A 27,136-nucleotide genomic window follows, 5' to 3' on the forward strand; every position below is an offset into this window, starting at 1 on the left:
GTAAAAACGTTTTTTAAAATTATAAATATATTTGTGTAGTTACGTGTTACTGTTTTGAACCCCTAAACCTACTTAAAAAAAACCTAATAGGCAAATAAGTGCAGTATAAATGATTTAAATTAAAATATAATACTATATAGATTTTTTGTTATTAAATAAGGTTTTTTTCCTCACACAGAGCTGGCTTTTGACATGTGATAACCTTAAAACTTGGAATATAATCCAGTAATAGTATGAATTGCTTTTATGATTATTTTATGGTGCATATGTCAATTAATTTTAGCCACAGATGTCTCATGGCAAATAAAATAAAGATTAAAATAAAGATCAAATGATTAAGCAATGATAAAATGTTGGCATGTTGTAAGATTAGAAGAAGTTTAGATGGAATCCATCTAAAAACTGAAAACAGAATGAAACCGATATACAGTAGTGAACATTTGAAGTGGATCAAAAAATTCGTCAAAGTTGCCCTAAGACAAGAACCGGTATTGTTTTGATTTAAGGACAACTTTGATGAAAGGTTTTGATCCACTTCAAATGTTGACTACTGTAATGTTTAAACAGATAAATGTGATTGCATTTAGCATATGTAATTAATTCAATAGATTTAAATACAGTAAAAACAAAGTATTAATTCCACAATTGAAATATTCCATGAACTTAAAAAGATTTGTACGTCTCTATAGCTGTTCATACATAAAATGTTTACATTGATTGTACTGAAGAGTTAATGTACAATTTACTGCAGTTATTTTGATAATGTACATTCAGTGTCTATACAAGAGTTTCGGTAGCACAGTTTACATACGAATACATATTATTACTGATAAAATGATGTTGCATTTGTCATTGTGTTTATGGGCTTCTTGTATTTGTCAGTGGGATGCATTGTTACCCATAAAAATACAATACTTGTAAATTTATTTTCTAATTAACCTCATAATACTCCAAAAGATATTTAATGCAAATAATACATACTGGAACAGACTTTAAAGTTCAACACCATTCAGTGCAAATGATATTGGAAGAGATGTGCTTTCCTGCGTATCAATCCCAGAATAACCCTAAAAATGACTGAGAATTAATCAGTAGCACAAAGGATTTTTTTAGTTACTTTAAACCATAAATACAAGTAAGGTGTGTTATAAATGTGTAGATGGCTATAGTCCAGAGGGTCATTTATTACTGAAAACTGATGTGAGGTAATGAAGGTGTCATGGTCAGTAATAACGTCCTGCAGTCTGGAGAGGACTACTGGAAGTTTTTGCACAAATTACCTGCTGGAAGGACACACAAAAAGCTCCTCCGAGGGAACTTTGAAGGATAATGATGTTTCAGCGAAATTCTGCAATACACGGGAAGGCCATGGGGCATATTCAGAATTTTCTAGGGATGTACAAAAATCTATTTCTGATTAGAAAACTAGTATAATCAGTATAAATAATTTTGTTTTATGAGCCTAAAAAAATAGTGGCTTCTCATTATGTTACCCAGTGCACCAATGCCCGTTTTCCTTTAAATAAAAAGATCCATGTCTCTGAAGAAAGTCCTTGGGAAGGACTTTGAAAGCAATAAGCTTGGAACTAATGGTGGTTGCACCAGTAATCCTCCAACACAAAAGAGCAATTCCAATTAGTGGATGCCCATCCCTCTTTAAAGCCTGTTGGTCCTCTGAGGTTTAACTATGAGGAAAGGATTGTGAGTTGTATAAAGCATAGCAGATGATCACTTAATGATGACCCCTGGGGCAGATTATGCTTTTGTAGTAAATGATCTGGGGATGACTTTTAATAGGAACTCCCCATTTCAAACCTTGCTACATTTGTGTCTTTATCTTAATGAGATAAAACAGAGCCTCATTAGTTTGAGCTTTATATTTAATGAAAATAATGATATTATTATTTTCTTTTTAAGGAATACTTCATCCCAACTGAAAATTCATTTCTTGCATGCCTTCAAGAGTAGTTATTTTTAACGGAATAACTGAGCTGCTTTTTCCCATTATAATAGTGAACACGAATGTCAAGAAAGGTCAAAATTTCCATCTGTTCCTCACAAAATCTATTGTATAACTATCTGAAATACTTTTTATGATGCCTTAAGGATATCCAAAAATTAAAACATGCCGAAAATATACTCAATCTCTTTTACATCTTGGATGACCTGAGGGTCTTTTTTCATCAGAACAAATTTGGAGAAATTTAGCATTATGTTGCTTGCTCATCAGTGGATCCTCTGCAGTGAATGGGTGCCGTCAGAATGAGAGTCCAAACAGCTGATAAAAACATCACAAGTAATCCACTCCATCAATTAAAGTTGAAGAACTAGAGTTTTAAGTAATGTCTTGTGCCCCAAGAAGTGCCTAACAACGCCCCTTAGCAGTTATAAATTCACTGTAAACCACGGCTTCACTGGGCTTATTGCTTTTATAAAACGGTTATTCCATAAACATAGTAAGGTTTTACAAAACAAAACAGAGCAAATAAAGTATAATGATATCAATAAAAACACTATTCTTCCACTAAACAATGTAGTTCCTCAGAAATGGTTGGGGTTGCAACAAAGTGTTTGGCGAGCAACACCCAAAAAATAAACAAAGGTGTATATTGATAGAGTAATTTACAACAACTTATTGTTTCCTAAAAACACAGCTTTCCACTTCAGAAAATGTTAACTGATGGACTGAGTTGTGTGGATTGCTTGTGGATTGTGATGTTTTTATCAGCTGTTTGGACTCTCATTTTGATGGCACCCATTCACTGCAGACGATACATTGCAACACATTCTCACTCCCAACTCGTCACATATTGACACTTGGTCAGGCTCTTTTGGCGTCACTTTTTGATGCTCAAGGTACCCCTTTAGCATCACTTTTGGACGTCCAGGGTCCTCCATTGATTTCAGTTGTTTGCCTTAATTTAATGGTTTGCATGCGTTTGTAAAAAAAATATAAATAATTTTATATAAATTCATACTTTTATTGGAGCACCTAACCCCATCCCTACCCTAAACTTACCCACTTCTGAACAACATAAAACATGTAACAGGCAAATATAAGTACAGTCACGGGTATTTATTGCAGAAACTGATCATAAACAAGCAATATAAAAGCATTACAAACATACGATAGCCATACGATATCTTTATGCGAAGAAGAAAGTGAAAAATAAGGTTTTAATCACTGAAAAAGATCCCGCTCCGTTAACGCACTTGTATATCATTCAGAAAGATACTCCTGAACATTAGCATGGTGAAATCGGTCACGAGACACACAAGAGACAATAGCATTTCAAAACCAAGGCTGATGTAAGGCTTCTTCTGGCAGCATTTTTTGAATTTCCACACAAACAGACTGAGCTTTACGGCAGATGGAGACAGCGATCACGTCTATTCCTCTCACAAATCAATCGTTTTGCCTCGGAAGGCTTTTTGAATAAATTGTGACTGTAGCTGTATCTGCCTGTTATATCTTGTGTTTTATTGACAAATGGTAGGTTTAGGGGGAGGGGTTGGGTTACATGCTCATAAATGTGTAAATAATGTAATGTAAATAAACTGTTGTGACTGTTTACATTGAAAAACCACACCCCAACATATATGCAATAATGGCAGTATTATTACCCAATATATAATTTAATCATGACGATAAAATCCCCAGTGCCTTTTAAGTCGCCATATTGACGCCAAGGGTTTATTTAAAGCAATGAAGGACCCTGCATGTCGAAAAATGATGCTGAATGGTCCTGACAAAGTGTCAATATGTGACGAGTTGGGAGTGAGAATATGTTGCTTAAAGGCAACAGCAGGTGAACACCGTATTTCCAGGATTTTCACCCATCTCCTCTGGGCACGTAGTCTTATAGGCATGAATTGCTTTCTAAGAAGTTATTTTTTTTTACAACAGTACAGACATTAGAAGTTGGCTTTTTTTTTCTACTGAATCATCAAAAATTTTAAAACATGACCCAATTATGAGCATAACAAGGAAAGATCCAATGGAAGACCTCTGATCAACAGATAAGAGAGAGGATGACCCTGCTCATCAGTCTTCATATTCTGGTAATGGCGTCCTCAGCTATAATTAGACAGAGTAATGACTGAAACCATCTCTGGGAGTTAATTATTTAAATGTCCGTTCTTCATCCCTGAACTCTCAAAGGAGAGTCTAGTCAGAAAGCCCTCCTCAGCGTTCATCTGATTTTGGAGTTTCTTGCTTTTCAGATGCTGATAAACCTAATGGATTTATGTGTTTGTATGTTGCTAACCTCGGTGTTGCAGTTGAAATCCACACAGGATCAAAGCTAGAGTCAAACTTGATAAATACTTTACAAGAGACATAAGTTATCAAATATATTTAATCTTTAATGTTTAAAGATCATCTGTTAATGTGTTTACAATCATCCTCTAGTCCAATTCTGTTTTGTGTAATGTTTAGTTATAATATATTTATTTTCCTGTTGTTTTCCTGAAAGAACATTGTATTTAAACCTTTTGTTTGACTTACTGACTACATTGTGTTTGCTCTATGACATGCCACAGGTTCACAATTTGTTTCGCTGCTCAAATTTCGAGGTATTTTCAGAGCTGGCAGTGTAACACGAACCCCAGCAGGCTTGTAGTTGGTGTTTTCCTGAGAAGAGTCACAAATACGCCAGCAGTTCAGCTCAAACCTCAGGCTATCATCTAAGTTTGCATGCGATTTGTTTTATTATGATATGCAAATTTTGTGAGTAAATTGAGAGGGTAAGCAGGCAAGGACAAATACTGGTGATACAGAGCTACCACCTGTGCTTTCTTTGTTTTTGGAGCAGGTATTTTTAAGAATAAATACTTGGTCAGCATGCAAACAGTAAAGCTGGATGAGATCTGCAATTATAGAGATCTGTAATTATAAAGTTCCTGCAGAATTTGTAAGCAACTCATTTGCAAAGTTACATACGTTGCTCAGCCACTATGCACTGTGTGCTGCAAATAAGAGTGTAGTATTTAAATCCGTTCTGTAGAATTAAATTTTGTTTATTTTCAGAAACAAATGCTTGAGCAGAGGTACCTATTGCTAGATCCCACTTTGAGGTCTTGAGAAATTAAATTAGAAGTGGGCAATATAACCAAAATCTTATATCACGTTATGAATAATTTTATTTTGCCAGAACGATATATCATGATATAGTTGTTTTTGCTTTAAATAAGGTCTTTATAATTCTCATCAACTAAGTAGAACTACAGTAGAACAAATAAATAACAAATTTTCCTTATTAAAGTTACTAAAGTAGTTTAGTCAAGAGCAGTGAAAGATTTTCTCTTTTGTTGTATGATTACCATGAATGACAGATGGCAGGAATATTAGACTGTTGTCACTTTAAGAGCTGCCCAGATCCTTTCTTTCTCAGCTGTTTGCTTTTACTTAAAGGGGTCATCGGATTCAAACTTGACTTTTTCATGTTGTTTGAACATTAAAGTGTGTTGGCAGTGTATGTACAAATCTACCCTATAATGATAAAAATCCATGCAGTGGTTTTTAATTAATCTGTAAAAATAATATCCCCTTTTTCAAATCGAGCCGTTCTCAGATGCCTGTCGGTGTGCCGTCACATCCACAGAGGCCGCTCCCACGATAGTTGATTGACATGAGCTCTTACCTCAGACCAACTGTCACAGTCCAGTAACTTTCCTTGTTTCGATGCCGGAGCAGGGATGTAAGTTAGACAAGAATATCTCCGATTGAGTGATTGAGGTGTCTTGTTGCTGGATGTAATAATGAACATAGTGGTCTTCATTTACTCCCGACATCTGAGCCACTGACGATGCAGTGGATTACATGTTTGTGAATGGAATGCGCCTCCCGATCTACATAAATCCGTCTATGTTCACGCGAATCATTCGTGATCCAGCTTCACCTACAGCAGAAGTGCGTATAAGTGTTTTTTTTATGAATCTTTGCGATCGCCTTTCTTTATAACGTGGTAGTTAGGAAGTTTAGCGGCTAAACGCGGCTAAAATATACAAGATCGTCATTCCACAGAGAGAAGAGAGGGGCGGGGTGAGCAGAGCTCATTTGCATTTAAAGGAACAACCCCTTAGAATGAGATGATTTTTGCAGAGCTGATTTTGACAAGGTAAAAAGGGTGTTGTTTTACAAAATAATTTTTAATCAAAGTATATTAGAGACTTTTCATTAAGACCCTAAAGAATCATATCAACTTGTGGAAAATGGGCATCCGATGACCCCTTTAAGGCCTAAATTACTTTTACCAGGATACCTGCAAAGACGAGCCTTTTGACACATGCAAGTGTGCGTATTTAACCATTCAAGGCCTTTAAAGCAGCAAAAATAACTCCATTCAATACTTCCACTCTTCAAGAGCATCATCTTCATACCCGCACGCCTCTCTGACAGTCCACGAAAGGCCACACTGTCAGTTTTTGGGACTGACAACCGCATTTACTTACAGGTGTGAGTCTTGAAATGTCCCGTTCACAAAGCAACTTACAGTCGCTTTTTGAGTACTGTCTGTATGAACTACCAAGGGAGCCAAGCCCGTATTCCCTAAGAGTAACCACTGCAACAGAGACCAAAGCAATATCTATGATGGCGACGTCCGTAAAACTGAAAGTATTACCGCTTTCTGACACAACAATAATCCAATCGTGCCGCGAGTTCATTCATCAAATCATTATTAACCGACAGCAGTTTTTATATTTGAGTCGAGATCGGAGCATTTGATCCGTGCGCAAAACACACAACTGACTGGAGGCAGCGGCTCCGGTGGAGGCTGGATATAAAACTTTCTGATGACAAACAGCTCATTTCTTCGTCACTGTAAGTTACCGAAACCACACATTAAAGCATGCAGCACACGGTAGATGCATGTTTGTGCGGCAGAGCGGCTCTCTCGTACTATATGACGTGACAGACAACTAGTCCAGTTCTGTTCCGTTCACACAGCGCGTGTGTTCCAAGAATGCAGTTGTGAGTCCTGAAAATTTACGAGTGTGAGTTCATGTATAGAATACAGTTGTCACACCCATAAATAACAGTACTGTATGTGATGTAACCATATTAAGGATTCCGATACGGTATTGACAACTGTATTATGCTGCTGTGTGAACGTGGCCAAGCAGTTTCTCAGACTGCGTGCATATAGCAAAATGAGTTCTCTTTCGCTCCTGATTGTGTTTAAACGGCTTAAAATCACTTGTTTTTAAACCGCAGTGCTTAAAACACATGCAAGCTATACGTTTTCATGACCACGTAGCACAGCAACATCACGTGAGCGTGTAACCACAATACAGTCGAAAAATCTCTACCATTTGACAGATTTCTACTAGTTAATCATGTCTACCAATATCTCTCACTCCTAATGTAATATTAAAGCAATAAGCCTCAAGAAGCTGTGGTTTACAGCTAAGTGGCCTTGTTGGGCACAACAATTCTTCCACCAAACAATGTAGTTCCTCAGAGGTTGCAACAAAGTGTTTGCCAAGCAACATTCAGAAGTAAACAAAGGTGTATGTTTGTAGAGTAATGTATAACAGCTTCGCACATGGCTCAACCAGTCAGTATCAAGGACCTATTTACAAGGAACTATCTGTTTTATAAAATTATCTTGGTAATATAGGCTTATTTATCAGTTTTTATTCATTTAACATAAGGCTTATTGTATAGGCCACTCTTAAAAATAAAAGTTCTAAATACTAAGCTGTTAAACCATATGAAACTTCTCCATTGCACAAAATGTTCTTGATGGTGGAAAAAGGTTCTACAGGTTATCAAAATATACTTCACCCAAAGAAAAAAAAAGTTATTTTAAGAATACACTGAGGAGACTCATATAGATACATTTTGGGGATTCCAAAATGGTGGTTCTATGGGATTACTGTGAAAACCCCTTTTTGGTACCTTTATTTTTTATAGCGTAAGAATAAATGAACAACTATAAATAAAGGTGCGATGTGTACAGATAAAGAGAGAATACATTTTCTTCGTTGTGGCGCATCAAGTAAAGCAGCCAAATGTACGCTAGTCCCCATCAAAACCTTTGTCCTAAAACCAAAACAATACCCGTTCTTATCTAAGGACAACTTTGCTGAACTTTTTTGATCCACTTCAAATGTTGACTCCTATATATACTGAAACAGTGATTCATTGACATGGAAACTGCAGTTCAGTGAGTCATATGTTGATTCAGTAGCAGTATTGATTTGTTGACATGGAACTTCAGTTTACAAAGTGAGTCATATGATTCAGTGAGTTCATTCAATGGATTCGTCAGACTGAATGAAACCGATAAATCCTGATTTTCCTGAGTTTTAGTTTTGAGCTGATTTTACTGTTTTTAAAGAGACAGTTGACCCAAAAATGAAAATTCTGTCATTAATTACCCTCATGTTGTTTCAAACCCGTAAGACCTTCGTTTATCTTCGGTACACAAATTAAGATACTTTTGAATGAATGAATGAAATCCGAGAGCTTTCTGATCCTTCATAGACAGCAGGGTAACTGAAACTTTCAAGGCCCAGAAAGGAAGTAAGAACATTGTAAAAACCTTAATCTTATGAAGCTACGAGAATACGTTTTGTGTGCAAAGAAAACAAAAATAACAAATGTAGCAGTTTCTTCTCTTCCGTGTCAGTCTTCAACACGCTTTCACGAGTGCAACAACCTATGTGCATGTTTTCTTTGCACACAGAAAATATTCTCGTAGCATCATAAAAGTAGGGTTGAACCACTGATGTCATATGGACTATTTTAACAATGTCCTCCTTACTCTTTTTCTGAGCCTTGAACGTGTCAGTTACATTACTGTCTGTGCAGGGTCAGAAAGCTCTCAGATTTCATAAAAAAATCTTAATTCGTGTTCTGAAGATGAACGAAGGTCTTATAGGTATGGAACGACATGAGGGTGAGTAATTAATGACAGAATTTTTATTTTTGGGTGAACTATCCCTTTAAATAAATTTTTTCAATTTTAGAAAATTTTAAATGGGAAAACACTGAAAATCCTAAACGTAAGTTAAATCAGGATTCTAAAAGAGCCTTGTTAATCTGCAAATAAGAAATATTAGTGGTTGACCAAAGTCAAAAACATTTTAAACTGATCAGTATTTTTTTGCTATAACCACCACTTGTTTTGTCATTGTAATGGTTGGTTTTCTGAAATGAAATTGATACAGTGCATCTAAACCCAACAAGAGGATGTGGTGGAGAGGAGGAAGAGAAAGATGAGGGGGTGTGTCAGGCTTTAGAGCCAGTAAATCCCATTATTAATTTCAGTTTTCTACGGTGCTTATGTTCTTATGAAAACAATACAATTTCCTCTGGTGGCATTAACCTCCCTCGTCCTAATAGCCGCCTCTGTCCTTGGTACTGAAAAAGTCAAAATCCGATTTAGTTTGTAAGGTCTGCAAATGAAAGCTTGCCTTTTTCATGGATGTAAAGAGACATACCTTGACATTTGCAAATCAGGGTGTGAGATTCACTTGGGAACCTGTGCGGGCTTCTCATGAAAGGCTTGGTTTTACAAATTAGATCATCTGTGCCTAGGTCACACCCTTTTGTTTTTCACTAGCAGTGGTTTTTGAGATAGTTTGATATAAAATGCCTTTATGGAGCATTTAACATGTATAATAACAGCAGCATTTCTGCTCACCTGTGTTGGTATGGTATCTTATACCTTTTGAAGATTATGACGCAGAAGATGCCGGTGTTAAGCAGCAGATGGTTATGCTCTCTCTGACTGTGTTTTACAGTAGCAGATGCTGCTGGTATGAATGAAGTGATTTGCAGAGGAATAGAGGAGTGTGTTTCACTCTTTAATCCCTCAGAGATGGCATCGTGTTCCCGGTTTCATTGTTGTCCTGTCTGCCCTTGAGTTCATCTCACTGTGAAGCACTCCTGGCCATCAATACTGGCCCATCAGACTGGCACAGAGAGGGGCTGATTGGTTTGGCAGTGTGAGAGAGCAGGAACCACAGTGCCAATGTGGGACGGCTATCAGTTGCCACAGTGAACAGTCGGGGCTCAGGACATCTGCCAAGCTGGTTATCACAGACCTAAACATAGACCTTTGCCGCATTTATTGATTGTAATAACATTTGAGGTGGACAGGTTGTGAATAATAATAATAAATTCACTTAAGTACTTCAGTGCTGTGTGCATCAGCTATGTGTTTGGATTGTAACCGGGATCTTTTGTTGCATGCTACCCTCTAGTGGTGACAAACACATGAAGAGCATTTCCTACACTAATGTTGAGTGACCATTATAGAAAAAGTTCAGATTTATCCCTTTTCGCAGGTGTGTGTTTGCCATGCTTTGTGGATGTGGTTCCAGTTAAGAATGAGGATGGTTTAGTCATCATGTTCATCCTGAATTTTGAGCTGGCAGATCAGCAGGACAGACCCCTCGACTGCTCACCAGGCAGAGACATCTACCACAAACACACCATCCCGTGGCTCTCAAAAGGTACTCAAATGGGACTGACATATATGACCCTGGACCACAAAACCTGTCATAATGGTCAGTTTTTTTGAAATTGAGATTTATACATCATCTGAAATAATAAGTAAACTTTCCATTGATGTGTGGACAATATTTGACTGAGATGCAACTATTTGAAAATCTGGAATTTGAGGGTGCAAAAAAATCTAAATATTGAGAAAATCGCCTTTAAAGTTGTCCAAATGTAGTTCTTAGAAATACATATTACTAAAATAAGTTTTTATATATTTCTGGTTGGAAATTTACAAAATATCTTTATGGAACATGATCTTTACTTAATATCTTAATGATTTTTGGCGTTAAAAGAAAAATTGATTATTTTGACCCATACAATGTATTTTTGGCAATTGTTACATATATACCCGTGCTACTTAAGACTGGTTTTGTGGTCCAGGGTCACATATTTGATTCATTATATTACATTATTTTAAATAAGGTGTAAAAATAACATAAATATTGTCACAGTTGGTTTTAAGCTTTTAGAGTCAGTCATTCACTAGCAAAGCATCTATAGCATCATAATACAAATGGAGTATTTATATGCTGCTTGTAAAACATTTTATGTTCCCAGAATGCGCACCTATTTTCAAATGATTGTCAATAAAGATGCTTTTAGGCTGCAGTATAGTTATGGCATTTATGGGACTCCAATTTATGAGTTGCAATCACTGTGTTTGAATAACATCATTTAACAATGATCTGACAAAATAGGGATAGTTCCTGGCTCTTCCAAGCTTTATAATGGCAGTGAATGGCTGTTGAGATTTTGAAGTCCAATAAAGTGCCTCCATCCATCATAAAAAGTGCTCCACATGGCTCCAGGGGGTTAAAAAAAAAGCCCTCTGAAGCAAAAGGATGAGTTTCTGTAAGAAAAATATCCATATTTTAAAGTTTATAAACCGTAATCTCTAGCTTCAGCCAACTGTCGTACATGCGTTCACAAAAGACTGATGTTCCATGATGGATGGACGCACTTTATTTTGCTTCAAAATCTCAACAGCCATTCACTGCCATTATAAAGCTTGAAAGAGCCAGGACATTTTTTTAATATATCTCCAATTGAATTTTCCAACAGAAGAAAGTCATAGACAACTAGGATGGCTTGAGGGTGAGTAAATCTTGGGTTAATTTTAATTTTTGGATGAGCTATTCCTTTAACGTCCTTTCTTTTTGATATTTCCTCAGCGAGAAGACGGCGTCTCAGGTTGCCTCTGCCTTTGCTGCGCTCCCTGAGTGGCAGTAAACAGTCTCTGCATGAAGATCCTGAAAAAGGCTACATGCAGCCGATGCCCCATATGGGCCATGAGTCAGTAGCCCTGGACAAACTGCTCTCCCTCCCTGAGCGCTCTGCACTTGGTGGATCTCAGCTGTTTGTGTGGGAAGATAAAGCACAGAATGAGCCTGAAAGTGAGCCAATGCCATCAGAAGCATCCCCTCCCCTGCCTCAGGGCTTCTCTCAGTCCTCCCCACGTCTGCACAACCTCACCTCAGAGGCATCGCCATCCAGCTGCAGCATGGCACACAGCCGCTCCTGCGAGAGCCTGTGTGGCATGCGGCCCTCACCCTCCACCAATGACTTCAACTGGGACAGGAAGCTGCCCGTCAGACCCAGTAGCACAGGTAATGATACAACCAGTTGGCCAGCTAGATATTCTAACTTGTGTTGCAAAGAAAAGAGTGATGAGAGATCAGCACATGTAGTCCGGTTATACAAAATATAACCACTGAACAGTTACAACTCACCAATCAGAATGAAGTGTTTCAGAGATGTGTGTGATAATTGAAAACAAATACATGCAAAGTAAAAGATGAGATTAATTATATCTTTGTTTAATCCTCTTCCAGGTGCCATGCACCGCAAAGCCAGCTTGCAGAACGCTACATCCGACTCAGATCTCATCCGGCTCCGGACCTCAGTTCAGGGCTCCCGAATATCACACAACTTAATAGATATGAAGCCGGACCCCTTAATCGCTGTTCCACCGGGTGAGATTGATATCATCGCCCCCTGCAAACTGATAGACCGGACCCACAATGTGACAGAAAAAGTCACTCAGGTGAGGTTAAAACTCTTTTTTTGAGCATAAAGCATTGTGACTTATTAACAATCTGTGTGTGTGTGTATTTGATCAAAAATACAGAACAAAGATAAATATTGTGAAATATTATTACAATGTAAATAAGGTTTTTATATTTTAATATACATTAAAATCTAATTTATTCCTGTAATCAAATCTGAATTTTCAGCATCATTACTCCAGTCTTCAGTGTCACATGATCCTTCAGAAGTCATTCTAATATGCTGATTTATTATCAGTGTTCATAACAGATGTGCTGCTTAATATTTTTTTTAGAACCTGTGATACTTTTTTCAGGATTCTTTGATGAATAAAAAGTTAAAAAGAACAGCATTTTTTAAAAAAATAGAAATCTTTTCTAACAATATACACTACCGTTCAAAAGTTTGAGGTCAGTATATTTTCATTCTTTCTTTTTTTTTCAGCAAGGATGTGTTAAATTGATAAAAAGTGATAGCAAAGACATATACTGTTAGAAATGATTTATATTTTGAATAAATTCTGTACTTGTAACTTTTTATTGATCAAAGAATCCTAAAAAAAGTATCACAGTTTCCAAAAAAATATTTGGCTGTTGCCTACATAGATAATAAATCAGCATATTAGAATGATTTCTAAAGGATCATGTGACACTTGAAGGAAATTTCAGATTCGCATCACAGGAATAAATTATATTTTAAAGCACATTAAAATAGAAACCATTATTTTGTATTGTAGTAACATTTTGCAATATTACAGTTTTTTTTCTGTATTTTTGATCAAATAAATGCAGCCTTCACGAGCATAAGAGACTTCTTTAAAAAACAAAAGTTCTTGTCAGTCTTACTGATCTGATTTTAATTAAAATAAAAAAATAACATTGATAATTGATAACTGAAAATTCTGAAAATTGTCATAATATTTCCTAATAATGCTGTTTTTACTGTATTTTTCAAATAAATGCAGTCTTGGTGAGGATAACGGATGTCTTTCAGAATCAAAATCTTATAGACTCTTTTGAACGTGTATGTATGCACATCTTTCATAACTGCTTCTGTCAGTTGGCCAAGCTGTCATGTTTATCTGTAAGAATGCATAATATTAGTCAATTAATTAGCCTTACTGATATATAGGCCTGTCACTACATAGGGCATTGTTATTTCACCCTCCCTTATATGATGGAGTAGAAGATACAGTGGTTTTTAGCATTTTTTTCTATCCAGTTGGTGGCAGTAAAAACAGCTTTTATGTAAAATATATGCATAGCACTGGTCATTTAGGTGGGCTAATAAACTGTGTTTATTAGTAACGTTGATTCTCCAAAGTAACATAAAAAAAATGGTGGTTAATTCACATGCACTTCATGCATGCAGTCTTTTATAACTATCCCACGGGAATATCTCATACCTGGGGTTAATGCAGCATCCTGTTCAGGGCCATATTGGTGACAGCTGCACATGGCTGGCTGAACAGACACTTGCCCTCCGTTCCCATTCTGAAGGGCATTCCAACAGAGCGCAGGGGGAATGAGGTCACACCAAAGGTCACATGGCACATGCCGCGAGGTGTCCTTCCATTTTCAGCTGAGTTATCTGGATGCCCCATGACAGAAAGATCTATATCGCCACAACTGAGTAGCCATTAGCACTCATGTGGATGTGTGTTCAGAGATGCTTAGTCATCTGTCACTGTTTAGAGCACTGCCCTGTTGACATAATCAGTAGTTTCACATTTGTAGGGTTAGAATTTATTACAAGTGAGGTTTATAGATCTGTGATATATCTAAATTAGGGCTGGGCAATTTTTCCAGATTCTTATCAGTTAATTCGAATTTAATGTTTTGCCGCAATTTATTTTTTAGGAATCGTGGAATCACGATTTTGAATAGAAATATTACCAAACGTTAGAATTAGACACTTTGACAATATGCCAATAACAACGAAAAGAATCATCCAACCGCATCTCAGCGCATGTGATTAACCGCTCACGTGTGACGTGCTCATCACTAAGCGCCATTCACACAGAACACTTCTGTGTTTACGAAGATTCGACCCCGGCGGTAGAATAGGAAAAACATGCAAGAAGACAGGAGTGAACTTCTTTTAACTTCTTTTAATTTAGAATGTCGTTTCATGCATTAGACGCTTCAATGGATGTGAGTGCAACTGTTTATATAGAAAAAACAATGGAAAAGCAGCCGAATCGAATGGAAAAACCTGTGAAGAACTACTACTGTATGTCTGCTGTTCATTGTTTTTACATAAAATTTATAGTTAATAATAGTCTACTGGTGTTATACCTTCAGTCATTTTGAATTTGAATTACCTTGACTTTGTTAATGACTTTAATACAAGTCATTTTCCTTGTATTATTTCTGAACATAATATGTATAAGACAAGTTTGTACAAAATGTAGTTGTAGTTCATGCATCTTTTCTGGAAAGATATTTAAGTGATTTGTTTGACATTTACATCATGTTGACAACTTCATTTGGTGCACTTGGAATAGAGTTTTCTTTAACTAGAGGGTTAATAAAGAACAAGTTACTTGAATCGTGTTGTAGTTATATTTTCAAGTTGACTAATTTAAAAATTGTAAAAAACACAGAATCGGTCAAACGTTCTGAAAAAGTTGAGATGTTAATTATTTGCCATATCGCCCAGCCCTAATCTAAATATTATATAAGTGAACAGTGTTTTTTTGTGGGGTTTTTTTTTTTGGTCACATTTTAAAGTCTTTTTCCGTCTGTATTCTCCGTCTTACATATACATTAACGTATGAAAGTTTGGGGTCAATAAGATTTCATTTTTTTTTTTTATTCAGAATATACACATTAAATTGATCAAAGTAAAAGCGTGTTACAAAAGATTTCAAATAAATGTTGTTCTTTTAAACATTCTATTCATCTAAGAATCCTGAAAACAATGTATAATGGTTTTCACAAAAATGTTAATAGGACAATTCACCCAAAAATGAAAATTCTGTTATTAAAGGAGAAGTCCACTTCCAGAACAAAAATGTACAGATAATGTACTCACCCCTTTGTCATCCAAGATGTTCATGTCTTTCTGTCTTCAGTCGTAAAGAAATTATGTTTTTTTGAGGAAAACATTTCAGGAATTTTCTCCATATAATGGACTGCTATGGTGCCCCGAGTTTGAACTTCCAAAATGCAGTTTAAATGTGGCTTCAAACGATCCGAGGAAGAAGGGTCTTATCTAGCAAAACGATCTGTTATTTTCATTAAAAAATAGTATTTATATACTTTTTAATCTCAAACTCTCATCTTGTCTTGCTCTATCTAAACTCTGTGTATTCTGCCTCAAGACAGTTAGGGTATGTTGAACAACTCTGATCGTATTTTCTCCCTCAACTTCAAAAATAATTTCAAAATCATCCTACATCGCTGCAGAAGTTCTGACCCAGTCTTTGCAAAGTGAACATGCAAAAATGATCAAACACCCTTAACAAAAAAAGGTAAAACAGAAATATAGGACGATTTTGAAGTTGAGGGAGAACATGAGATGGGAGTTTTTCGACATACCCTAACTGGAAAATAAACCAGGCAGAGCAAGACAAGACGAGCGTTTGACATTAAAAAGTATATCAATTGTATTATTTTTATGAAAATAACCAGTTGTTTCGCTAGATAAGACCCTTCTTCCTTGCATTTGGGATCGTTTGAAGCCGCATTTAAACTACATTTTGTAAGTTCAAACTTGGGGCACCATAGAAGTCCATTATATGGAGAAAAATGCTGAAATGTTTTCCTCAAAAAACATAATTCTTTATGACTGAAGAAAGAAAGACATAAACATCTTGGATGACAAGGGGGTGAGTACATTCTTTAATTATTCACCATGTCGTTCCAAACCTGTAAGACCTTCGTTCATCATCAGAACACAAATTAAGATATTTTTGATGAAATCCGAGAGCTTTCTGACCCTGCAATGCAACTGACCAGAAAGGCCTTAAAACATAAAATTTTAAAACCCTTGTGTTTTTTACTTGAATAAAACTAATTAATTTAGCACTTTTTTTCAGTGCAGACTGGGTTTTTGGTTTCTTGTAAGGAAGGTGATTTCACCAAGTTGTGTTTAGCACAGGTGACTTGCAGCTGCGGTAGTTGTGAATTGCTGATGTCTTTGCCAGGGGAACTTCTGACTCTCCTTAACAGGGACTGATGTGTTATTTTGGTTGATGTAATGCAGTAGGGAAATAGAGGGATACCTCGTCCCCTTCCTGTACCTCTGTCCGTCCCCTCACAGAAGTAGCGTCCCTCTGGTGTTCCTCTCCAGAGCCCCAACCCAATTAAAATGTCATTAGCTCATTAATCACGTTGGCGCATTCACAGGAGTCCTGAGCTCTTGCCTGACCTGGTGGAAAAACCACCCTAAGCAATAAGCTCATTTCAGCAGAAACTCTTTATTATATCTATGTTGTAGTATGTGTGGGTGGTAGGTCCTGGAACTATTGGGTAGGACGACAAAAACGACAAAAAAGTTTGTTTAGTTAATGAATTATGCAGTGTGGAAATATTATGGCGTAGACCGAGTTGTATTTGTTGTAGACAAAACTCACGAGAGGTTGGCCTGCAGTCATTTGCAATATTAAATATTATAAGGTCAACGCTAAGCCATATGGCTGATTTTGAATTGATGTTGATAGACATTCATTCTGGGATAATGCAAATAGAGAATAGCTAATGAGGCTGCTGAGGCAACTTGCGTGAAGTTGTGACTACATGGGCTTCCCATTGAGCGATTGTTTCTCGATCAGCAAATAAGCATATTAAAATGATTTCTGGAAGGGTTAGTTCACACAGAAATGAAAATTCTGTCAATAATTACTCACTCTCATGTCGTTCCAAACTTGTTAAATCTTCGTTCATCTTCGCAAATTAAGATATTTTTGTGAAATCTGAGATCTTTCTGACCCTGCATAGACAGCAACACAACTGACTCGTTCAAGGCCCAGAAAGGTAGTAAGGACATCAGTAAAATAGTCGTGGTACTCTCATAAACGCTAGACGGAGACTGATGGGGAAGAGAATAAATTGTTAATAAAGTTGTTATTTTTCATTTCTTTGCACACAAAAAGTATTCTCGTAGCTTTGTAAAATTATGTTTGAACCACTGATGTCACATGGATTATTTTAACGATGTCCTTCTACCTTTCTGGGCCTCAAATGTGTCGGTTGCGTTGCTGTCTATGCAGGGTCAGAAAGCTCTTGGATTTCATCCTAAATTTCTTAATTTGTGTTCTGAAGATGAACGAAGGTCCTACGTCACAGAAATAGATTAGGTTTTAAGGTATACTGCAATAGAAAGCATTTCTTTTAAAGTGTAACCCCCAAACTTATATGATAGTGTACTGTATGTCGAATACGTTTACACAGTCACGCTGAGGCAGAAATGCAGCATATTTAAAGCACATTTTATTTTTATCTCAGGCTCTTGACATATTCCCTGTTTCCTAACCAGGTGGACAATGGCAGATGATTACATGCTGCATTGATCAGCTTGTGTGGGATGTGCAGTGAGTTTGCGCAGTGATCAGTAACTATTAGCTCTGAGATGTTCTAAGAGGATTTTGCTTTTATAACTCTCCCACAGTGGATGATGTTTCAGTGTTAGTTCATGCTTTTCTCCATGTGTAATAGATTCTGCTGTTGAATCCAGACAGATAAAAGCATTTCCTGTGAGAAATGCATTACTGGCCTTATTTATTTTTTTGATTTAATCAGTTCAAATGGTGAAATGGTGTCCCAGATGTGTTTAAACACTGAGGTTTTTATAGCTGCTCTCCCGTCTATCTTTTTTATGTTGTTTTAGCCCTATATTTTTCTAAACAACAGCTGGGGCCAGGCTGCTTGCAGAAATTGCAAATTGCAAAAATGTTTTGATGGTACTTGCGTTGATGGTAGAAAAAAATCCATACAATGAAATTTATACTGAGCTCCAGAGGCATATTTTTTTTAATTAATTGTTGTAGATTAACATGTTAAATTAATATAAATTTAACCGAGAATCAGGTTCTACTATTTGTGACCCTGGGTCACAAAACCAGTCGTAAGGGTCAATTTTGACCCTGAATAAAAGCTTTCCATTTGTTATGATAGGACAATATTTGGCCAAAATACAACTATTTGAAAATCTGGAATCTGAGGGTGCAAAAAAATCAAAATATTGAAAAATCGCCTTTAAAGTCGTCCAAATGAAGTTCTTAGCAATGCCCTACTAATCAAAAATTAAGTTTTGATATATTCACGGTAGGAAATTTACACAATATCTTTATAAAACATGATCTTTACTTAATATCCTAATAATTTTTGACGTAGAAGAAAAATCGATAATTTTGACCCATACAATGTATTTTTTGCTATTGCTACAAATATACCTGCGCTACCTAAGACTGATTTTGTGGTTCAAGGTCACATTTAATTGATTGATTAATTACATTCATATTCAAACAATATTTTAGAAACCAGAAAAACAAAATTTGTGTTTCTAATGTAAATTTGCGTGGCTTATTTTCTTATCAAGCATTAGATGAAACAACCTCTTTAGTATGATGCTTTCTCTTCTGGACGTAGGCCTCATAGTGGTCAGTATTTTCACATTTGTGCTTTGTTACCCATAAATCTCTTCTATAATGCGAGTGAGTCTTAAAGGGATAGTTCACCCAAAAATGAAGATTCTGTCAATAATTACTCACTTGCATGCCGTTCCAAACCCGTAAGGAACGCAAATTAAGATATTTTTTATGAAATGCAAGAGCTTTCTGACCCTGCTTAGACCGCAAGGGTCCTACCATGGTCATGGCACAGAAACATAGTAAGGACGTTGTTAAAATAGTCCATGTGACATCAGTGGTTCAACCGTAATTTATGAAGCTACGAGAATACAAAAATAATGACTTTATTCAACAATTTTCTTCTCTCCTGGGACAGTTCGCCACCATTATCGAAAGCACCATGATGCATAATGGTGGCGGACTGTCCTGGGAGAGAAGAAATCGTAGAATGAAGTTGTTATTTATTGTTTTCTTTGTGCACAAAAAGTATTCTCGTAGCTTCATAAAATTATGGTTGAACCAGTGATGTCACGTGGACTACGGTAATGACATCCTTACTTTGGAGAGTCAAAAAGCTCTCAAATTTCATTAAAAATATCTTAATTTGTGTTCTGAAGATGAACAAAGGTCTTATGGGTTTGGAACGATATGAGGGTTAGTAATTCATTTTTGCGTAACTATCCCTTTAAATCTTGCTCTTCAGAGAGTTAATGATACATTGTGGAGGATCTATTATCCTACCATCCTGTCTTGACTCTATTTACTTAAGCCAAAGAGTTGTTCAGATATAATTGTGGATATGTAATTGATACAAATGACCTCAGTACATAGTACATCAAAATGTTAACCGTTCAATACAAATACACTTTGGTAGGAGCTTCGGTAAGAAAAGTGAAACAAATCCACTGACTTCCTGGCTGGTAGCAGACTGTACACTTGAATACACCATCACTGAGCACACTGGTAATAAACGAATAAGCAAATATAGCTTATGGGGCATATCTATAAAAAACAGAACAACCACATGTTATGTAATCCTTAGTATTATCTTATTGTAACTACGTTGCACTCTCAGTTTGTGTACTGGAGAGACACAAGTGCTTTGTTAGTACTATATTTTCACCGCTAATGTGGTTCTGAACATTCTTGCATCTAATTATTACTTAAAGGGGTCACCGGATGCAAAGTTTACTTTTTCATGTTGTTTGAACATTAATGTGTGTTGGCAGTGTATGCACAAATCTACATCTATAATGATAAAAATTGATGCAGTGGTTTTTAATCTGTAAAAATAAAATCCCTCTTTTTCAAATCGAGCCATTCTCAGATCCGTGCCGGTGTGTCCCGCACACCAACAGAGGCCGCTCCCACGATAGTTGATTGACATGAGCGTCTTACCTCAGATCAGCTGTAACAGTCTGACCTCCATTGTTTCGATGCTGGAGCAGGGATGTAAGTTAGACAGGAATAACTCCAATTGAGCGATTGAGGTGTTGTGTTGCTGGATGTAGTAATAAACATAGTGGTCGTCATTTACTCACAACATCTGAGCCACTGAAGATGCAGTGGATTACGTTTGTTTGTGAAGGGAATTGCTCCTCCCGATCTACATAAATGCGTCTATGTTCGTGCAAGTCATTCGTGATCCAACTTCGCCTACAGCAGAAGTGAGTATAAGGGTTTTTTTTAATGAATCTCTGCAATCAGCTTTCCTAATAACATGCTAGTTAGCAAGTTTAGCGGCTAAAGTAAACAGGCTCGTCACTCCACAGAGAGAAGAGACGGGCGGGGCGAGCAGAGCTCACTAACATTTAAAGCAGCCTCGACCAGAACAGCATGATTTTTGCAGAGCTGATTTTGACAAGGTAAAAAGGGTGTTGTTTTAGGCCCCGATCACATCAAATGCGTTTTTGCAGTCAGACGTGCCTTTTTGAATTGTTTTCTATTGGCGCGCTGTTTATGCGCCGCCGGCGCCTCATGTTTTTGCCGGAGCGCTGAGCACCTGAAGTTGAAAAAAAAAAAAGCAACTCTGGGCGGAAAAGCGCCCGACGTCATCGTATTTTTTTACATTGTCCAATCGAATTAATGGAGAGGCGGGCCTTCCACTGTGGTGACAAAAGTTTTACCGTTGCCTAAAAAGTCTGGAGACTGCAGTGATGGAGGAGAAACTTTTGGTGTCTATCGCGGGTTACCCGGAGCTGTGTTTTTTTTAAGGTTTTTGCTGATATGGCAGTTCACTAAACAGCTAAAAACCAAAGATTTAGAGCGCTCGCGCTATAATCCTTTGATTAGATTGACAGGACGGCTGATTTGATGGTTGCCTAGCAACATAAAAAACCGCAATGCACTGCTCTTTTTCACCAGAAAAAGGTAGTGCGGTCCGCCTCGCGTTTTCAGAACTAAAAAGCGCGTTCGGTGTGATCGGGGCCTTACACTACCATTGAGAATTTTTAACCGAAGTATATAATGGACTTTTCATTAAGACCCTAAAGAATCATATCAACTTGTGGAAAATGGGTATCTGATGAACCCTTTAATGTATAAATTCATTTCTCAGCAATAACTAGGAGAGATGGCACTGATAAAGACTGTAAAGTAAAAGGTTTATATCAAATGATCAAATCAAAGGCATTACACTTTGAGTGTTTTTGCCCTCTGGGTGCTGTAATGTTATCATCCTTTTGTCGTAACAGACTTATTTCGCTGTCTCCCTGAATGGCACTGGACTGGATCCAGAAACTCCATTAGTTTGAAAACCTACATTAGAGCACTCTTGGCAATGGTATATTACAATTGTAATATAAAGTCATAAAGAAATGAAGTGAAATAGTGAACGTCACACAGTTAGTTATGTTCCAATTAACCATCTCTTCCAGACCAAGCTGCAGAGTCTTCACAAAGTAATGTTCATCTTTGCAGTATTGTTAGATTTTGCGTAGGAAAGGGTGCTGAGTTTCAGAGGCAAATTATTTGATTGTTTTTACCAAAATGATCTGAATCGTGTCCCATTCCATAATACATCGTGATGTATGTGCAAGGTTTGCCATTAGTCATCATGAAATGTGCCTTTAGCTATGAGTATCTCGAGCAAGGTCAGTTTAAATTCATGCATCTAACTGAGAAGGTTTTGAACAATGAGTATTCAGTGCCTTTAGACATGTTGTTCATCTTTAAAGTATGTATCTCCCAACAGACTGCAGAGAGTTTTTATTATTTTATAAGTAAACATGCAGTTAAAACTGGATGGGTGTTAAATAACTATGTGATTAACCAGTTTTTAAATGGTTTCCAGCATAGAACATCTGTGCTAATGTAGGAGTTCTGGATGTCTTTTTAAAAAGACATTAACTAATAGTTCACCCAAAAATGAAAATTTGCTAAAATATTGCTTGCCCTCAGGCCATCCAAGATGTAGATGAATTTGTTTTTGCAACAGAACAGATTTGGAGAAATGTAGCATTGTATTACTTGCTCACCAGTGGATCCTCTGCAGTAAATGGGTGCCGTCAGAATGAAGTCCAAACAGCTGATAAAAAAATTAATTAACATTCTGTGAAATAAAAAGCTGATTGTTTTAATAAACAAATCCATAATTAATACGTTTTTTGGCCTCAAAGCCTTGCTTCCGACAAAAATATGAGTTCTCTGTTTACGATGGATTTTACAGTTGGATGTTATTATGGATTATGAATTATGGATTTTGTCCAAAAGTGACAGTTTAAAGGTAAAATGCCTTAAAAATGGTTTTGTTTCTCACAAACACACAGCTTTTAAAGATATTTGATGGATTGGAGATTACTGTGATGTTTTTATCTACTGTTTGGACTCTCATTCTGACGGCACCCATTCACTGCAGAGGATCTATTGGGGAACAAGTGATGTAATGCTAAAATGATATCTTGGATGAGCTACATCTTGGATGGCTTGAGGGTGATTATGTTTTATGCTAATTTTAATTTTTGGGTGAACTATTCCTTCAAAGTATTAAATAAAATAGAAACTTCTAGATAGATTTAGACATTAAATAACAATATTGACAATATGAGAGCAGGCATTGATACAAAAATCTGACATTAAAAACACTAGCACTTTAAAATTCTTGTGTGAATCAAAATGATATATTCTGAAAACACTGCCTAACACCCGCATGGATGGTAAATTCACAAAGACATGATATCATCAAAACACTTCAACACCATTTCTTCGTTGTTTGTGGGAGACTTTTGTTTGAATAATTTATCATTCCTTCAGAATAATGTATAATGACTTCAGGCATCTTCATTTTAATATGCTGTTTATCTTCACAACAGCCTGCTCTTCTTTTCTGTCTTCACTCATAAATCCAAGCGTGATGTGATTATGCATTATTCTGGGAACATGAGAAATTTCCACTCATATTAAGTGTTGTTTGTTGTAGTGGCATGATGAAGTTATTCTTAGTTCTTAGGTTTGTCCAGGTTTACCATTTTTACAATCACCTCAGTGACTTTAGTGTCTGCCACACTTCATTAAAGGCCTTCAGAGAGAAAACATCTAGAGCCACATTCAAAACAGCCTAATGTGGTAGTACAGAGAGGTCTTATTATCTGTGCCAATGCTTTATTGACTGGCTTTAATGACAGGAGTTAGTCATCACTTAGAAAACAGATTTATAGTGCATGTTTCATTTATTATCTTTTTTTATTGTCTACTAAATAGCTATTTTTACATTGTATCATATGCATTGTTATTATTGGTTAAATCAGATGGCTCTTAGCCATTAGATGGGAAGTGTGACACATGTGAAAGGTGACTTAACATGCATGATGTCAGTCATGGGCAAGTAATTATGCAGTCAGGGGTCGTTTCGAGTAAACACATGACCTCCCATCAGTTTTTTTCATAGAAAATGCTAACCAGCACATCCCAAAAAATAAGTGAATGCCCACAGATGCATTTAGAAGGTTGTAGATCTTTGTTTTTAACTGTTGTTTGGCAGCAAGTGCTTAGTAATGTATTTTGGTCACAATTTACAATAAGATTCACTTAGCTAATGCATTTGGTATCATGCACTACCAATAAACAATAACCTACCTTAAAAGGATAGTTCACCAAAAAATGAAATTACTGCATGATTTAATCACCCTCAAACCATCCTAGGTAAATATGTCTTTCTTATTTCAGACGAATACAATTAGAGTTATATAAACAAATATGCTGGCTGTTCCAAGCTTTATAATGGCGGTGAATGGCTGTTGAGATTTTCCAGTCCAATAAAGTGCATCCATCCAACATAAAAAAGACCCCCCATGGCTCCAGGGAGTTAACAAAGACCTTTTGAAGTGATGTGTGTGTGTGTGTGTATAAGAAAGATATCCATATTTACAACTTTATAAACTGTAATCTGTAGCTTCTGCTAACAGTCGTACGCGCATTCACGAGAGTGGCATTCCAGCAGTAGATGTAGGATGTAGCTGCACACGTTGACAAACGCGGAAGTGCAGAGAAGAAAACAAAACACTGGTTAAATATTAGCAGTACAAAATGAGGATTTGTGAAGAAAAATATCAGAGGATTTTGATATAAGCCAAGAGGAGACTGGTTTTCCTATGCTGTAAACAAAATGAGACTAGCATATTCAAGAGATTACAGTTTATAAAATTATTTTTCTTACACAAACGGATAGATTCACTTTATTAACCCCCTGAGCCATGTGGAGCACTTTTTATGATAGATGGATGCACTTTATTGGACTTCAAAAAATCAACAGCCATTCACTTCCATTATAAAGCTTGGAAGAGCCAGAACATTTTTAAATATACTTGCATTTGTATTTGTCTGAAAGAAGAACATCATTTATACATAGGATGGCTTGAGGATGAGTAAATCGGGGTAATTTTCATTTTTGGGCAAACTATTAAATGCTGTAAAAGTAATGTAAATTTTTCCTTACACTATTCTTTTCAAACATTTGTTAAGTTAAACTTTATTCAATACATTAAACTGATCATAAATAATCATTTTACAGTGTTAAAAAAGACTATTTGCTAAATGCTTTTTTGGACCTTTCTATTCTTTAAAGAATCCAGAAATAAAATCTGTTGTAGTTTCCACAAAAATATTAAGCAGCACAGCTGTTTTCAACATTGTTAATAATAAAACATGTATTCTAAGCACCAAATCATAATATCAGAATGATTTCTGAAGAATCATGTGACACCGAAGACTGGAGTAATGGCTGCTACACTCTTAAAAATAAAGGTTCCAAAAGGGTGTTTTTTTTCAGTGATGCCATAGAAGAACCATTTTTGGTTCCCCAAAAAACTTCAGTTCAGTGAACTGTTCCTAAAAGAACCATTTTGAAGAACATTCATGTTCAAATGAAAATCTAAAGAATCTTTTCCGACTATAAAGAACCTTTCCTGTATTTGAAAGGTTCAATGGATGTTCAAGGTTCTTCATATACCATTGATGCCAATAATACATTCTTATATTAATACATTTTTAACACTTAAATCTAAATAAATGAAGTTAATGTATTATGTATTTTTTCATTGAGTTATCAATGAAAAATAGTATAGTAATATATTACCATGAACCTAGATTAATAAATGCTGTAAGAATATTGTTAGTTCATGATGTGTGCATGTGTGCAATGACCCACGTTTGGTAGAAAGTGGTTGTTAACAACGTACACTAGCTTGCCTTTAACTTCACACATGCAATTTATGTATGATTAAACCTAATGTGGGTGAAAATTACCATAAGAGAAGTGAGTTAGAGGTGAGGGTCTGTAACATGCCTGGAAGCTGGGCACAACAAGAGAAAAAAAAAAAAGAGTGTTTGTGCTTATCAGGGGAACAGAGGATATCCATCAAGCCCTGCAGCTGGGCTACTGAGAGCGAGGAGGTGGATCAGACAGCCAGCTGCAATTACATCTCTTCCCGAGTGGGACTTCCACAGAGAAGAGAGAGAGGAACACACACAAACACAGTGTTTCTGAAAGCGAGGGAGGAAGGGAGGGAGGGATGGAGAGGGATACCACAGGCAGTTTACTCTCTTTAAAAGGCAAAGCGTGCAAAAAGTGGAACAGCTGCCCTGACAGCGTGACGATGGATCCATGCTGCTCCCGTTCAGACTTGTATTCCGTTTTCTGAATTTTGTGCGAGAAACGTGAAGATGGACAGTTTATTCATGTTGTGCTGATTCACTTGGAGAGACCGAAAAGGTGCAGAGCCTCAGTAGGACTTCAAAAACTGGATGATTAGCTTTCCAACTTTGAAGGATGGAAAAAGTGAGCGAAATTTAAAGACCAATCAGGCTTTAATTGGATGCGACTCTGACTGAGAAGCTTTCAGACGAAACCGAAGCGGTCCACCTCAGAGGATGACAGTGTTGGCTGTTCCCGTGAGCAGTAGGTGAGATGAACTGTGGTGTTTAGGCAGCGATCTGTATGGGGCAGAACTATGTCCTTTAGTGCCAGAGGCAGCATTCCTCAGGAGGGGGCGCAAGGGAGCAATGAGCGGAAAAACACACGGGTCAAGAGGGCTGTTCGCATCTCTAGCATTGTCGCACAAGAGGTGAGTTTCCAAGGAAGCTAAGCTTTGTTTTTGTTTGATTTACACTGCTGTGCAAAGGTTTGGGGTCAGTAAGAATTTTAGTGTTTTTTTTTATGCTTTTATTTAGCAATAACACATTAAATTGGTCAAAAAGTGATAGTAAAGACAATTTAACAAGATTTTTAAGATTTCGATTTAAAATAAATGCTGTTCTTTTCAATATTAAATTCATATAAAAAAATCCTGAAAATTACAGTTTCCACAAAAAAATAATAAGAAGCACAACTGTTTTCAGTGCATTATAATAAGAAATGTTTATTGAGCACCAAATCAGCATATTAGAAAAATTTCTGAAGGATCATGTGACACTGAAGACTTAAAGGAGTAGTTCACTTCCAGAACAAAAATTTACAGATAATGTACTCACCCCCTTGTCATTCAAGATGTTCATGTCTTTCTTTC

The 27,136-nt window shown here is 36.6% G+C and overlaps 1 protein-coding gene across 4 annotated transcripts in view; it reads left to right on the forward strand.

Moving 5' to 3' along the window:
* The window catches only part of kcnh2a (potassium voltage-gated channel, subfamily H (eag-related), member 2a), a 46,476-nt gene that overhangs the window by 2,413 nt on the left and 16,927 nt on the right, over window positions 1–27,136 (forward strand). For 2 of the 4 annotated variants that reach the window (XM_051128811.1, XM_051128822.1), the window contains exons 3-6: window positions 10,300–10,467; window positions 11,579–11,611; window positions 11,689–12,123; window positions 12,349–12,560. In XM_051128811.1, the coding sequence (XP_050984768.1) occupies window positions 10,300–10,467; window positions 11,579–11,611; window positions 11,689–12,123; window positions 12,349–12,560 (848 nt within the window). The remainder of the gene's footprint in view (window positions 1–10,299; window positions 10,468–11,578; window positions 11,612–11,688; window positions 12,124–12,348; window positions 12,561–27,136) is intronic. The other 2 variants (XM_051128833.1, XM_051128844.1) reach the window with 1 other exon arrangement.

Source organism: Labeo rohita, chromosome 2, assembly GCF_022985175.1.
Source record: "Labeo rohita strain BAU-BD-2019 chromosome 2, IGBB_LRoh.1.0, whole genome shotgun sequence".
Taxonomy (NCBI): domain Eukaryota; kingdom Metazoa; phylum Chordata; class Actinopteri; order Cypriniformes; family Cyprinidae; genus Labeo; species Labeo rohita.